Here is a 16,040-nt window from a genome sequence, read left to right on the forward strand (position 1 = left end):
GCGGCCGCATTTCGACGGGTGTGAAATGCAAAAGCGCCCATGTACCATGCATGTACACGTTTAAAAATCCCTGATGGTCAAACTTAATCAGTTGTCCCCCACGATGGCGTGTCTCTTAATCATATTGTCGTTTTGGCACGTAATACCCTATAATTTAGGAATGCCAGCTCCATCGTTTCTGTGTACAGAACTGATTGCTCTGTAGCAAAGGCCATTGCAGCGTGCCTGCAGTATACTTTTGTATGTGCATATTTCGCCTTCTCCAATTAGGGTAAGTACTTTACACCCTTTGTAGGCGGCGTCTGAAGTCTTGCCCACAAAAGTTGCGCCCTTCTGCTGCCACAAGAAATGATGTAAGGCTTAGTCAACAGGTGGCGTACATGAGGATTCCATACTCCGAATAGCGGTTTCCTCAGCTCAGATAAGCTATTCACAGGTAGCACCGAAAATATTAAAAAAACTAAATTAATGGCTCTGCGTAGCGGTGCAGTTTCTGAGTTGTTGATATGGCAGGTATAAATTGCTAATGACCATGTTTGCCTGTTTAGCAATCCTTGGTCGCAACTGGATGCTCTTATTTGTAACATTTGTCTGTGCACTGCACCTACAAATCAAAACACTAATGTCCAATAGGCACTTCATTTTAAAGAGCTCAAATGTCAGGCTTATATTACATAGCAGGTTTTTCTGTGTATTCTAAGTGATACAAGTATTCTTCACTCAGGATCAGACAGCACTTCTTGGAATGAGTCGCGATATTGCACTAGGCGGGAAGACGGTTAAAAACGTGTGGTTTGTGATTGCGCTGCGTAACTAAGTTTGTGGACCTTTTATGTGCTGTCCAGCTGGCTATGACAACTGAATGAGTCTGTTGAATATTTATTTCATGTTCCGTAATGATACTCCTTTCTCTTTTACGTGTGCATTGCAGCCCAACGTAAGGAGCGGCAAACACAAATAGCTTACTCTTCGGGTTGAAGAAACGGCTGTTTTGACACTATGGGCCCACAAGAATTAATGGTGAAATTAATAGAAGAGCTTGGAGACCCTCATGAACTCGCCAACAGCGAAGACCTTATTATCCTGAAACTACAGGAGGCGCCTACAAATAAACGGCTTCTTCCCGAGGACATTGAGCTTAGCTCGGATTCAAGGTGCTTCAGCATGAGCCAACGCGGTTTCGTAACTTACCGAGCATTCCTGGGCAACCTGAGATATTCAGCTGCTGTGTTCGCCGGATGCCAGGAGTTCCCATCTTCGAAGGAATTTCTGGAAACTGCCAAATATGTGCTGAAGAACGTGCGCTCCTTAGTCCTTGTACATAACAGGTAAGGGTGCACCACTTTGCCGAGCATAGGTGTCTTGAGGCATCATTTTGATATTATAGCGTCCTAAAAAGAACAAACTGTGGTAATATTTCGGCGTTTAGAAGCAGTTTTAAAGCCCTTTTAGTAATCGATTGCAGGAGTATATTTTGATCCAGGCAATTTTCTTCGTGTGCCATAAATATATGATGGGCCTTATGAGTGCGCGATGTAAGTTAAGGCCTGTTTTGTACAACGACGAGAGTTTCCCATGTGTTTCCGTGCGGTAGTCAACTGAGTATCAAAATAACTACTGAGACCACTTCTTGCGGAACTACTCGCAATATTTTCTTTTAAGAGTAATTGGTAATCATAATAAAGCTTACGTTACGTACACGCGACTTGACTAGGCCAAAATCTTTTTAAGTTTTTATTATATACAACAGTTCATTTTATCTCTCATGTGTTCAATCTGGTGCTCTTTGTAGTCATGTTAGGAAGGGCAAGAGTCGATAAAGGGTTTACTTCCATAGCGTGTGGGACATTTCGCTAAGCTGAAGTTACGAAGCACTACCTCATCGTTCGTTTTCCCACAACAACCCTCTCATCGGCACTGGCTTCAGCGTCTACGGAAACGCCGGGGATACCACCTACTGCTGGCCTAGGTGCCTTAGCCCTAATGCCCGGCATTAAAGCTCGACCAGCAAGGCTGGGGACGAGACCTCTGCCCCTAAAGCAGTTTTGCATTCGGATGGTGCGAAAACTCATTTTGGAGTTGAACACTCTGCCCAGTGTTGCTAACCTCCTGAGAACAGGTATTTTTAGCATTGTCCCTCAGGAATCTTGAGTTCGCCTTGAAAGGTACTAGCATTATTTTTGAAGAGTCGACATCTCGCTCACAGTGCCACGTTTATTAATAGGGATACGTACTCAAGGGTTAAAAACGGAGACGAAAGCTACAAAACTTATGCTGCGGGCTAATCTTCGTTTTTCAACTCTTGTCATACGACAATAGCCATTGCTATTTAAGTCGAACTTGGCCCCATTTCTGATGACCTTTTATGGCCTTAGAGCTTCCATAGCTGGCCACACTCATAAACAGACTCATTACCTTCCTCAGATTCGGATCGACCCGTAAGTGTTAGCGTCTTTGAGTTTCAGTGATCCTGGTCGCGTGAAATTTCTGTGATTTGCAGTCCGACTGAGCCTTACTGCGAATAATATGAGTCTTTCTTTGAGTGACCTTGGCTGAGTAGAGTTCTGCTGAGTTCTAATCTAACTGAGCCCGGCTGTGTGAAATGTGTCGCCAGGCTGATTAGAATTCGGTGAGTCTGAAACTGAGTGTGCCCGGCTGAGTAGAATTTAGGCGAATATTAGCGCATGTTTAGCCCGGCTTCTAAGCCGGTGTCTGCCCCAGCTGACTATAATTTGGCGAGTCTGAGTTCAGTATGTCCTTGAGTAAAAGTTCTGCGTGACCGACGCCGGGTGTGCCCAGTTATGTAGAATTTTTGCGAGTCTGAGTACGTGTGAGGCCCGTATGAGTAGAAATTTGGTGAGTCAGAGTGGGCCTCGGCTGAGTTGAATTTTGGGGAGTCGTTTTAGTTAGCATGTCACACACGTGGTGTGAGGTCTTTGGACACACATGAACGGAAAGAACTCGAATACTGCGAGCACCATCGGTTAGACTTACGGGCTGTTGTCGGGGTTGTCGCCTCACGACGGCCTCGTGTTCCCGTACTGAGGCGCACTCGCAATGGACACGAGGGGCGATCGCCTCGCCCATTCGAACTGCAGCATGTAGCAAGCATGTGACGCCCCTCGGGCATTACTTTCGTTGGCCCGCCAGGCTCAGTAGGCAACAATAGTCATCGCATCGCAGTAAACACCGACGAGCACAGCTGCTCGGCGGTCAGTCATCGTTCGTCACCACCACGCTGCGGAGCGTCTGTTTAACGGAGGGTGCCTCGAGCTCTCCCTTGTTCACGAACCCGGGCGGATCGTCACATTGGCGACGAGTACCCACGGATCGCCCCACGCCGCCGCGAGTGGCGATACACCGCCCCCGTTGCTGCCGCCATGCCGCTGTACGGAAGGCTCGAGCCGTTCGATGGAGATGGGTCAGACTCGCCAATTTACGAGGAACAAGTCCACGTGTTCTTCCGGGCAAAGGACACACACGAGGCCAAACACGGGACATTTTCCTGGCAAGCTGTGGCACCTGCTTCTTCACTCTACTGCTTGACCTTCTCAAGCCAGCCATGCCACATGTTAAGACGCTGGGTGAGCTGCTCGCCATACTGCGCTCGCATTTCAACCCGGCACCGTCCACACTAATAGAGCGTTTCCGCTTCAGCAACTGGAGCCGCTAGGAAGGGGAGACCGTCGGGCAGTTCATTGCTACGCTACGAGGGTTAGCGAGTGCCTGCGTTTTCGAGGACCAGCTGGACTCACTGCTGCGGGACTGTTTCGTCTGCGGCATCAACAACCCCGCTACGCAGACGCGACTCCTCGAGCTTCCCGACCCCTCACTGGACGACGCCGCGAAGGCAGCGCTGGCAGTGGAAGATGCTGCCAAGGACGCCGGCGAGATTGCCCGTGCGACTGGCTCACCGTCGGCGGAAGCGGCGGTAAACAAGTTGGCGACAAAGGGCAGCACCTGCGGTAGCGGTGGGGGTCCCCACTCCCCCTCGCAGTGCCAGTTCTCTCAAGCACAATGCTTCACGTGCTGGAAAACTGGACACCTCACATGGGTATGCTGAAGGGGGAGAACGAACAGCAGCAGCAGCCTGGTTCAACCCCATGTACCTCACAAGCCGGCGGCCGAGGTAGTCGTCGCAAGGGTACGCGGCGGGGGGGTGCGGCAGCAGGCTCAAGTTCTTCCGCTGCCAGGCTCCACGTCGTGGACGAGGACCCGCCGATTTTCGACATGCGGCACACAGGCATTGTACCGTCGTCTGTGCCACCGTACATACTGACCGTCGAAATCTGCGGGCACCCCATGTCCATGGAGCTGGACACGGGCCAGCGCATCAGTGATGGCTGGGAAACTGTTCAAGCGTACTTTCCGTGGCGTGTCCGTCGAGGCTTTGGGCATGATGCTGCGCAGATACTCCGGGAAGCTCTCCCAGGTTCAGGGTAAGGCACAGGTCAGCATTCGCTTTGGCGACAGGGAGGCAACCCTTCCCCTTTACTTAACCAAGGGGTCGTCGCCGACGCTGCTGGGCCGAAAGTGGATACATGCACTGGGCGTTCGTCTGCCGGAGTACCATGAAGTCAGCCTGCATGTGGTGAAAGACCTCCCCAACCTTCCGCCTGAGTTCAAGTCCCTGTTTTACCCAGGGGTGGGCACATTTGCCGGCACGACGGCTGGCATCTATGTACCTGAGGGAGCCCGGCCTCGTTTATTTAAGCCTCACCGACTGCTGTTTGCCCTGAAGGACGGGGTCACCCAGGAGCTGCAACGGTTACAGCGAGAGGGCATCCTGGTGCCCGTCAAGACGTCTGAATGAGCCGCACTCATCGTACCAGTCCTCAAGCTAGACGGCAGTGTCAGGATCTTTGAGGATTTCAAGGTTACCTTCAACCCTGTTGCTACTGTCGAGAAGCACCCATTGCCCCAGATTGAAGATATCTGGTTAGCGTTGTACCGTGTACAGAAGTTCATCAAGCTCGACCTCAGAGATGCTTAACAGCAGCTGGTACTCCACGATGCCTCCTCAAAGTACGTCTCAATATCGACAACCTTGGGGCTATCCAGTGCACGTGCTTACACTTTGACGTGGCCTCAGCCCCAGCCATATGTGAGAGGGAGATGGGCAGCCTCTTCAGGGGCATGGGGCACGTGGCGGTGCACTTGGATTACATCCTAGTTACTGGCAGCGACGACACGGATCACGTGCAAAGCCTGCACAATGCCCTGGCACGGCTGCGGGAGGCCAGCCTTAAGCTCAATCTGGAAAAGGGCATTTTCCTCTGCCCCCAGTGTTGAGTACTTGGGACATGTCATTTCCCAGGCATTTCCGAGCCCCGGCTCCCTGCAAAGTTGATGCTGTGTTCAAGGTGCCTAAGGCCAAGAACAAGAAGGGGCTTCACAGCTACCTCGGCCTCATCAACTTCTACAGGAGTTTCCTGGCAAACCTGTCAGGGCATCTACAGCCGCTCTATCTTCTGCTTCGAGATGGTCAGCAATGGGTCTGGAAGGAGGAGCCGGACTGGGCCTTACAGTGCAGCGAGGAGCTAAACACGAAGGCTCCAGGGCCAGTAGACTTCGATCCTGCCAAGTATGTCTTCCTGACCGTAGATGCATCGCCGTACGGCGTGGAAGCTGTCCTAGCGCACCGGGACAAGGATGGCCAGGAACACCCTGTGTCGTTCGCTTCTCGTCTGGCGCGATTCTGGCGCGATTATGCTGTCGTCATTCCATCATTATGCAGCCGTTATCATACTGTCATCGTCATGCCGTCGTGCTCGTTTCATCATATACATTCTGGATTCGTCATCTCTAACAGGAGTCGTATCTCGCTGCCGTAGTCTGCGGCCACTCAAGGCCAAACTTCAAATATATCACGCATTATTTAACTCACATCTAAATTATTGTAGGTTGATTTGGGGCACAACAACAAAAAGAAGCATAAATAAAATACTTGTTCTACAAAAAAGGATAATTCGCTACGTTGGAAACATTGAACGTCTGGGAAACACACGCAAATCATTTGAAAGGTTCAGCATCGTTCGGGTCGACAATATTTACTCATACCGCTTGTTGAACACACTCTACTTTTCAAACAGAGAACTCTCGGACTTTATTACAGCCTTATCATGTCTAGAGCGTCATGTTATTACAGTACCTACAAGAAACACCCATATATGGTCTATACCGCGATTTCGTACAACTTATAAATATCAAACTTTGGCATACAACGTCCCAACAACACTAAACACGTATAAAAACACAACCAGTTGCAGTAAAAAAGAGTTACGTTCTTTCTTTTGTTCTATTGTTTGCTAGTAAAAGATTCAGTATCTTAAAATATCTACTATATATAACGTATATGCTGCTTGCAAATCGGTTATTAAAAACATTAATTTTTTGCAGCATTTTTAGAGTGTTTGTGTGATGTAAATATGCGGTACTATGTGTCGAAATTTGCATATGCATTTTCATGTGCATCGCATTTCAAATGTATTTGTGTGATTTATGAATGTTATATTATGCATTGTGATCTGCATCTTTTTCATTTTTGTAACAGTGTATCTTAGTACCTTTCCTCTGCACTTTGTATAGCCGCTGCCATGTAACGGTTGCCTGCGCCCCGTCAAGCCGTTTTTACGGCTTTTAGCCCAGCGGACCTTCCAGCATATTGTCTGGTAAATAAACTTGAATTTGAATTTGAATTTGTCGCTATACCGTTGTCGTCATGCCATGGTCTTCATACACTCGCCGTCATGACAGTGTCTTCATGCCTTTATCGTCATGATGCCGTCGTTGCACCATATCCGTCATTTAGGGATTGTCACCTGTTTGTCGTCATGCCATCGTTATCATACCGCCTTTCCTATTATATCAATGTCATTTCTTCATCATTCTACTATCGTTAATGCATCAGTGCTTTACAGACATCATGTTCATGGGCGGCCTCAGTCAATGAGTACCATAGCGAAGAGGGCCACTACTGGTGTATGTGGCATATAACCGAAGTAACGCAAGTGTCGTAATGACCATTACAGATATTAAATAAACGTGACTTCAGAAATATAGTGTGTCGCTGCATAGCTCGATTGCTAATCGCATTACCATCGACAGTCACCGGGAGACGAGCTCTGCCAGTATACCTTATCTATCTATCTATCTATCTATCTATCTATCTATCTATCTATCTATCTATCTATCTATCTATCTATCTATCTATCTATCTATCTATCTATCTATCTATCTATCTATCTATCTATCTATCTGTCTGTCTGTCTGTCTGTCTGTCTGTCTGTCTATCTATCTATCTATCTATCTATCTATCTATCTATCTATCTATCTATCTATCTATCTATCTATCTATCTGTCTGTCTGTCTGTCTGTCTGTCTGTCTGTCTGTCTGTCTGTCTGTCTCTGTCTGTCTGTCTGTCTGTCCTGTTAATTCACCCAGCAGACCAAGTTGAGTACCAGCTTGTGCCCTAGGTATATTCCCGCTATAATGATGTCATTGTTCTATCGTATTTTTTAGCTTGGTAATATGACTCTCGTGATGCCGTCGTTATCGCCCCGTCATCTTCATACATTCGGCACCACGCCATCACCATCATAGCCTCGTCCGGATCCTATTGTGCTTATACTAATGTCAGGCCATCGTCGTCATGCTGTTGTCACCATGCATTACTCGTTATACAAACCTCGCGAGGCCTTCGTAGTGGTTCCAACGTCGTCATTCTAATTTCACCATCCGACGCTTGTCGTGCCGTCATCATCGCGCCATCTTTATCGTAGCCGTAGTGCATTGTCCAAATGCGCTACGGCTACGATAATGCCGTTGTCGCCATCCCGATGTATGGATGTCATTGTCGTCGTGCTGCCGTCGATACCATCGTCAGCATTCTCATCTCATCATCGCCATGCTGTCGTCGACATAACCCCGTTGTCACCCGATCGGCGTCATTTCTTCTTTGTCATTCTACCGTCGTCACTGCCTCGTTGTCATAATGTTGTCGTCATGAATTTTTGTTGTGGGTCTACCTTGGCAAGCGAATGCCACAACAACGTGATTTGCTACCGGAGAACAGCGTATGCGCACATAGCCGAAGCAACGCAAATGTCACAGTGACCACTACAGATTTCAAACAAACGTGTGTTGAGCAGTACGGTGTGTCGTTACATTGCATGAAAAGTAACCGCATTACCGTCGACAGTTATCGTGATATGGTTCTGCCGAATTTTTTCGTTCATTCTTGCACAGAAATAAAATCCGGGATCTGGTGACATGGTTTCCGACCGTCACCTCCGTGGTCCTATACCACAATCTACGCGTGGAATGGGAGAGCGGAACGATAGTTCATGGCTCGTGCACCACGTCCCGCATGGAGCAGCTCTTGGGAAACATTCCGATCATTGGGTCAGACATCCTGCTCTTTAACCAGGGGACTCTGACCAGCTTGTTGTACAAGTGCCCGAAGGTGAGCAAGCTCGAATGTGCGATGTGATTTCTTGCGCATCCAAGTGCGGCAACTTGCTCCTGCTACTGCCTAGTATTATTGCATGTAGACGGAAGTGCAAGCCGTTTGCTGAAACCCTTGTGCAGGTAGCATTTATAGCTATATGTATGAGACTAGCAAAGTTGATTGCATAATGATTTTATGAAAACAAGAAATATCACAGGTAAATGTACCGTGTAGATAATTATCCGCAAGTAACTAGTTGTTACTTTCAAAGCTGCACACACATACAGAAATTTGGCCAGACCAATTGGCCAAATCGGCGGATAGAACTGTTCCGCCTTCTTAGAAAATGGAATAATTTGCTGTCTTCGGTGGCATTTAATGTATTTCATGCGTGGTTAGCTGACTAGCCGTTAAAACTGAATGAGCTACGTCAGATTTCATTCATGTAATTGTATCTTTCTTGCAGCAGCGAACGGGCGATCAATACGTTCATCACACCTTTTGGGTAGGTTGGGAAACATTAACTGTGTGCATACCCAGAACGTACAACTCGACCTGACGTGCGTGTCTTCGTGGATGATTAACATTTTTCGTAATTAATTCAAAGTAGCACTGTGGGTGGCGCGCAAGAGCCGCGAATGTAGGCGTCAGTTCAGGCCTGTTTTTCTTTTCGTGCGATTACGATAAGGGCCCTGTGTCACAGAAAGTGTTGTGTCGACGTTAGCAGGGTTGTCTGTTAGAGAAAAACAATCCTCCACCACGCATCTCAATCCAGGCAGGCCCTACGCGTGGCGCACATGCGTCCCTTAACTAATTTAATTTCTCAAAGTAAAATGCGTCCTAAAATACGTAAAGTATGACTTATACACAACCTTCCTTCATCAAACCATCGAATTGTAATTTGAACATACGAGAAAACATAGTTTTGTTCGGCGGAAACTCAAACACGTTCTCCAGCTAAAGTTCAATGTATGCCTGTGGCCGCGGATGCTAGCTGTGGATACTAGGGAGACATAGAGAGTGGGTTGTCTTTAATTTAATGAAGTACGTTAGAGACACGTACACATGCGTACTTGAGTAATTATGAATATGCTAATTATGAATGAGGCAATCATGCGAAATAATGGTGATTCCAATATTTCATTGTACTTCAACAATCAGGTGCGTTTGTATCGACATAAATTCGATTTTCAACGAAAAAAAGCTGTATTTTTACAGCTTTTTCTGCAGCTCCTCTGTCCATGTATCTTTGAGGCAGAAATAAAATTTATTTATTTTATTTTATATAGAAAACGCGGAGTACCCATCTCGCTTTTAGGTGGACACTTCAATACTGCCGTGAAGGAAGGAACGCCTGTGCGCGTGATATTGAGTCAGGAGCGGAATGGTTCCACTGCTCGCAGAGGCCGCTAGGAGGAGAGATGACGTCAGCAGTGGAGCATAAGGCGCTGGAGTGCAGGCTCGTAGTAACTACATAGTTATGTGACTCAAGACCATGGCAAGCGAATGAGAAGCCGATGCGAACGGGGCCCGATAACCCTTTCGCGTTACACTCTTAAAGGTGAAGCTTCAGCATTTTCCAAGTTTTTCTTTCTGCTCGCTTACTGCGAGTTGCCAGTGGAAGTTATCATCACAAAAACTAAACTGACAATGAAGCCAGGAAAAGCATCGGACAAAGTAACTGTGGTTTAAATAAGAACGCAGAAAATAATGAAGAAAAGGGAAATGAAAGTAGACAAAAAGGTTACTTGTCGCCGGTGCGGTCTAAGCCCACAACCTATACAACCTAAGCACAACCTAAGTACTACAAATTTTACTATATGGCGATGACTTTCAGTTCGTCCAGGGACTTGGCTATTTATGTTTACTAGACGTAGGCCTAAGAGTGGTAGCCAGCGCCACTCAGAGCCAAGATAAGCGGATATGGAACATCCTTTTTTTGCCCGATGGAGTCCCGTAACACGTGATCTTAGGAGAACAGGCACGGGGCTAATGAACCCTCGCACGCTACCCAATGAAATCAAGCCTGTTAGATTCAAGATCCTCGCAATGAATAGGCGAGAGCATGGTAAATAAGGGGCTCGATTCTGTTAATAACGATCACGTAAAGCCAACAGACAATGAAGACAAGGAATGCATCGGGGAAATTTACTGTGCTTTCAATTGGAATGTACAAAATAATGAAAAATGATATATGATTCAAAGCTTTTTTGTTAGTGCGTGTACATAAAAGCATGACATGCCTGTGCTATCGCGAAAATTATGTAGTACTAGAAGAAATCTTCAATTGCTGTTCAATGTTCCGCAATATCCAGGAAAGGGAAATTGTCATTCAATCAAACGTAACACGGAGCTACAAGAAACCGATATGAATTCCCTTTCTAGCTGCGTGCTACGTTTGAGTTGTTGGCAATTGTCCCTAGCATGATGTTTGCTCCACCCTGCGCAATTCCGCAGAACTGATTTGCTATGTTCGGTTTCCCTGTGCTGCGAATCGTAAAAAAACTCACCTTCACTCTTCAGTCAGCTAGCCTCGATGTTAGCTAAGATGATAGAGCGAGTGCTTCGGACAGCCGTTGGTCCCGGTTACGGTAACTAGACTAGGAATCTTTTTCCTCAACTTCGAAACTTTTCTTCTGAGAAACACGTATGGGCTTGTTCTGTAGCTTCGTGCAACGTTTATGACGATGGCAATTTTCTCTTTCTTGACACTTTGTAAACTTTGAAGTATTTTTCAGAACTATTTTGCCATATTCCGCTATAATTCCTCTATTGCAACGGCAGGCAAAAGACCATTTTTACGCGAAACCTGTCAGGCACCCATTCAATTCACACTGCTATTTGCTCATTAAATGATTCTCTTTATTGGAGAGTATATCATTATACACCTAAATGTTTCAGTCATAATGTATCGCTAGTGAAAAACAGACGCCAATCTGCTTCGATATCTATAGCCTCTGCTGATATACTTAAAATTGTGCCAAGCTTGAATTCCCAGAAGGCACAATTGGGAAATGTATGAGGGTAAGGACGTCATTTAAACGCCTGTTACTGGGTCACAGGTGCGCAGCTACCGCCTTTGAACATTAAGTACGTCGGGAATGCATTCATGGAGTTCACGACGGTAGAAATTTTCGCCTATTCGTTACGTGACTTTTCTAATGTGTTGCGCACGACGAACACAAACAGAGCAGGACATATGCCTCGTGTCACTGTGTGTCCTGCTTAGGCCCAAGTTTGCCATACGCCACTCAATACGAAGGAATCATGGAAGCAAGAACAACCCAGAAGGCGTACATTATTCAGTGCGTGAGCTTCCGGAGCTTGCACAATATAGGCAGCGTGAAATCCAGCCAATGACTTCTCTAAAGCAGGGAAGAAGTTTGGGCGTGTTGGTGGGATGCATTCAGACTGGCATACATAGCGCAAAAAATTACACAGGGACAAGCAGAACACAGGACGAGCGCTATCTCTAAAGGGTCTGTAACTTGTTTTTCCAAAAGATATTGACGCCATGAATGACGCGGTAAGTGGCCCTCTGTATAATAATCTCTAAACCCGATAGTGTGCTCTTGGTAATCATTAAGTGAATTAGATGGGTTGGTTGGTTGCTGGCTTGATGGAGCATGGATATGAAGGCACGTTTTGAGGACAGGACACAGAACGAATACACAGGACAGTCGCCGAACTTCAGCTGAGCTTTACTGCGGAAAAATCACACGACGAGCTGTTGCTGCACAGAAACATTAGAAACAACATTGCCATAGCGCTCTCGCAATAGCACCGCATCACTAAATTGATCAAGCAGAGATATACTTGCACAATAAGCTTAGAAGTCAGCGGATATTAAGAGCGTAGAATATGTTATAGCGTTGTTAGAAATGTGTCCTCAATCTTGCGCAGATCAGGATTTTCAGTGGTGAAGTGAGACAAAGTGCGCTGTGGCAATGATGTTTCTAATGCTTCTGCTCAGCAACTGCTGGTCGTGCAGTTTTTCCGCAGTAACGCTCAGTTGAACTTTGGCGACTGTCTTCTCCGCATTCTTTGTGTGTCTTGTCCGCAAAACGCGCCGATATAACCACGTTTCATGGTAATCATGTTTTATGCAGTTATCCAGGTGGGAAGCAATGCGCATCGGAGAGTTATGTTAGCAGACCCTGCAAGCTTAACAAGATGCATAAATAAAGCATGCACCGGGCAACCAATTGCTGTAAAACACATATAGCAGACGTGAACGGAAAGTGGCGTTCGGTCGGCGACCAAGGGAAGGAAGCGTAAATACGTGGCTGCTCCAGCGTGCTTTTGACTTTTGCACACCCAAACTGGAAAGGTAGTAATTTCTTTCCGCGCAACAGTTGTTTCCGAAGGTGAAATTCATCGATGTTTGTTCAGCAAGTAAAACCAGGGAAACAGTATACCAAAAAGGATTAGACATTATACAAAAACCTTCGTCATACACGATTCCACAGTATCAGATGCTCGCGGTGCTGATAAAACAATGGATGATATACATGTTATCAATATTGTTTCCCAGATATGCGAGGCTTTGGCAACCAGCTCTTCCCGAACTGCGATTTTTATGTTGATTTCATCTGTGACGTCTTTTTTAGCAATGTAATAACGTCAATGTTGCTCACAGCTGTCTGTGGTCATGTCACCATACATGGATGAAGCACTGGCGCCCAAGACGACGGTAGTAACTATGGCTGGCAAATGCCTTCCAGTCGCCATTAAACGCAGATTCTTGTTCCTTGGTTGCACAACGGCTCGTGACACTGGATATCCGGACACCATTATTGCAAAGAGTGATCTCGACGTGCAGGAAGCCCATCGACACTTCGCCGAAGCTGAATATCTGGAGGTAAGATTCATAATACCACGCATTTTCTAGTGAGCTAAGTTTAATGATGTCGTGTGGTTTAGCGTTTGGTTCTATCTGGTGGCATCAAAAACGCAGTGAATCAACTGGCTCCTCTGTAAGAACGACTCTGTATCAAGTGCACAGGTTCTCTGAGATAATACTCGTATCTACTATGCGAGCCGAATGTTTAGTGATGCGGTAGGACAATACCCAGATGTGTGGAAAAATTCGTGTAGGGATATCTTGGGGGAGTGAATGTTTTCATGGTGTTCATACAATAATTTTTCGGCGTCTGTTATTATCTGCCGCTCTTTCTACGCTTGATAAAGGTTGGATGGCACATGTGAAGCAGATTATTAGACACTTCCCTACAGGCTACAGAAAATTTTGATCACAAACCGTCAAACGGCTCATTGATCGAAAAAGCCGGCGTCCCACGTATGTAGCTGCGAAACGGCCCCTGAATTTTTATTGGCTGCGACAGCACGTCAAGAGCGCGCCTCAACGGAGTGTTAAAAAACAAGAGCAGGCGTGGTAAAAAAGCAAGATCATGCGCATGCATACATGCATAGACAGATGAGGACATACTATATAGCGACATACCACAAACTGAGCTAACCTAAATTACAATTATAAATTATTAGCAGATGTTTCGTGTGTTCCGACGCCACGTATATCCATGCGTGGGTTAGGCGTGTCTTGGGAAAAGAGGATCCTGGAGGCTCAGGCGATGCCAGGTGTTCGGACATTTAAGGCCTCCGAAGGAGGCAACTTAGCTTTTTGCCCTCTGGTTCACAAAGACTGCGGCTACAGACTGAACCACCTTGATAAAATGGCTATTTTCCTAGCGCTCATCAATACCACGTAGTATATTTTATCCAGTATATGTTGATGACGTTGAGATTGGATTTAAGTCATGTAATCATGCTATCTGCGAGCGACAAGCACAGCTTTGTTTAAACAAGGTGTCTAAGTGAGCTGATGAAAATGGCTTTACGCTCAATGTCAGCAAGAGTACTTCTCTTCTTTTCACTCAAAAGAGAGGTCTCATAGCAAATCCTGAAGTTGAACTTCAGGGACAGCACATACCTGTGAGCACAGAACACAAATATGTATTTAGGCGTTATTTTAGACACGAAATTAACCTTTACTTCGCACTCGAAGTACCTGAGAAACAAATGCCTAAAAACCATGAACATTCTTAACATTTTGTCACCTACAACGTGGGGTAGTGATAAGAAATGCATCCTGAACCTTTACAAGAGCCTCATTCGAACACGCTTAGATTGTGGGGCAATAGTTTATCATTCGACTAGCCCTAGTGCATTGAAGATGCTGGATCCTGTCCATCACCAAGGTATCCGCCTGGCGATCGGTGCCTATAGGACAAGTCCTGTGGAGAGTCTTTACGTTAAAGCTAATGAGTGGTCGCTTCATCTTCAGAGGTCGTACTCAAGTTTTATGTATTTTCTGAAGGTAAATGCAAACCGTGAGCATCCCTCTTACCCAAGTGTAAACAACATGACATCTGCAACTTTATTTAATAATCGACCGGCAGTTAGAGAACCCTTCTCACTGCGTGTACAAAAACTCAGTCAAGAAATGGATGTTCCACTTTCGAAAATCCTCTTATGGCTGCTGTCATGCTTTGTCCGCCGTGGCAATGGCAGCTCATTGAGTGTGATACTTCGTTCGTTGAAATAACGAAGAACGCTCCCCAGGTACACATTGAAATGCACTTTCTTGAACTTCAGTCGAAGTACTCTTGCCAGGAATTTTACACAGATGCCTCAAAGTCACATGCCGGCGTTTCGCATGCAGCCATCGGTCCATCATTTGCAGACTCCAACGTCCTGCAACCAGGAACAAGCATATTCAATGCAGAGGCATATGCTGTACTGACAGCTGTTAAACATATCAAGAAAATGAAATTGCAAAGGCTATTATATTCACAGACTCCCTTAGTGCCGTAAAATCTCTAATGTCACTCCAGAAACGCAACAGTCCTGTACTCAATGAGCTATATTCGCTCTTGTGCACAGCATATACATCTAATCAGCACGTCATAATATGTTGGGTACCTGGGCGCAGACGCATTAAGGACAACATGCTTGCAGACGAAATTGCCACATCCATTGCAACGAAAGCTGGCAACTGTTCCATAGGTATCCCTGCCTTAGACTTAAAGCCATTTTTGCGCAAAAAACTTAGGCGGTATTGGCACCAGAAGTGGGACACCGAAACCTCTAAGAAACTCCATTTTATGGAGCCGCAATTACGGAATTTCCCACCGATAACAAAAATACGGTGAATCGAGGTCATTTTCTGCCGCCTTCGGATAGGTCATACATATGGCACGCACTCTTATCTCTTGACTGGTAGCGAACCTCCCATATGCTGTAGATGTGGCAAGACACTAACCGTCCTCCATGTCGTGCTGGAGCGTGAAGAAATGGAAACTGAAAGGAAAAAACACTTCCCTCTAACCTAGCGACCCATTTTCTCACAGAAAGTCAGTTTTTAACTTTCTGGAAGATGTTAATTCATTGCAAGTTATAGGCCGAAGAGATTCGTAGCACAGCATCTTACCAGACGCTGCTGCGGCGATAGTAGCATTTTGTAGAGCACGTGCCTACAGGCTCTTGCACTTATGGCCTCTTGAGGCAATAGTGCTATTGGCATTTACATATTTTATTCCATCCCTCCATGAGAACATATCTTTTAAATTC

The 16,040-nt window shown here is 46.2% G+C and overlaps 1 protein-coding gene across 5 annotated transcripts in view; it reads left to right on the top strand.

The window, feature by feature from the left end:
• LOC135908774 (uncharacterized) overlaps window positions 1-16,040 on the top strand; it is a 94,102-nt gene that overhangs the window by 62,310 nt on the left and 15,752 nt on the right. For all 5 annotated transcript variants that reach the window (XM_070522411.1, XM_070522410.1, XM_070522412.1 and 2 more), the window contains 3 exons: window positions 932-1,328; window positions 8,249-8,465; window positions 13,090-13,311. In XM_070522411.1, the coding sequence (XP_070378512.1) occupies window positions 1,000-1,328; window positions 8,249-8,465; window positions 13,090-13,311 (768 nt within the window). In that variant the 5' untranslated portion in view covers window positions 932-999. The remainder of the gene's footprint in view (window positions 1-931; window positions 1,329-8,248; window positions 8,466-13,089; window positions 13,312-16,040) is intronic.

The sequence above is a fragment of the Dermacentor albipictus genome, chromosome 7 (genome assembly GCF_038994185.2).
Source record: "Dermacentor albipictus isolate Rhodes 1998 colony chromosome 7, USDA_Dalb.pri_finalv2, whole genome shotgun sequence".
NCBI lineage: Eukaryota > Metazoa > Arthropoda > Arachnida > Ixodida > Ixodidae > Dermacentor > Dermacentor albipictus.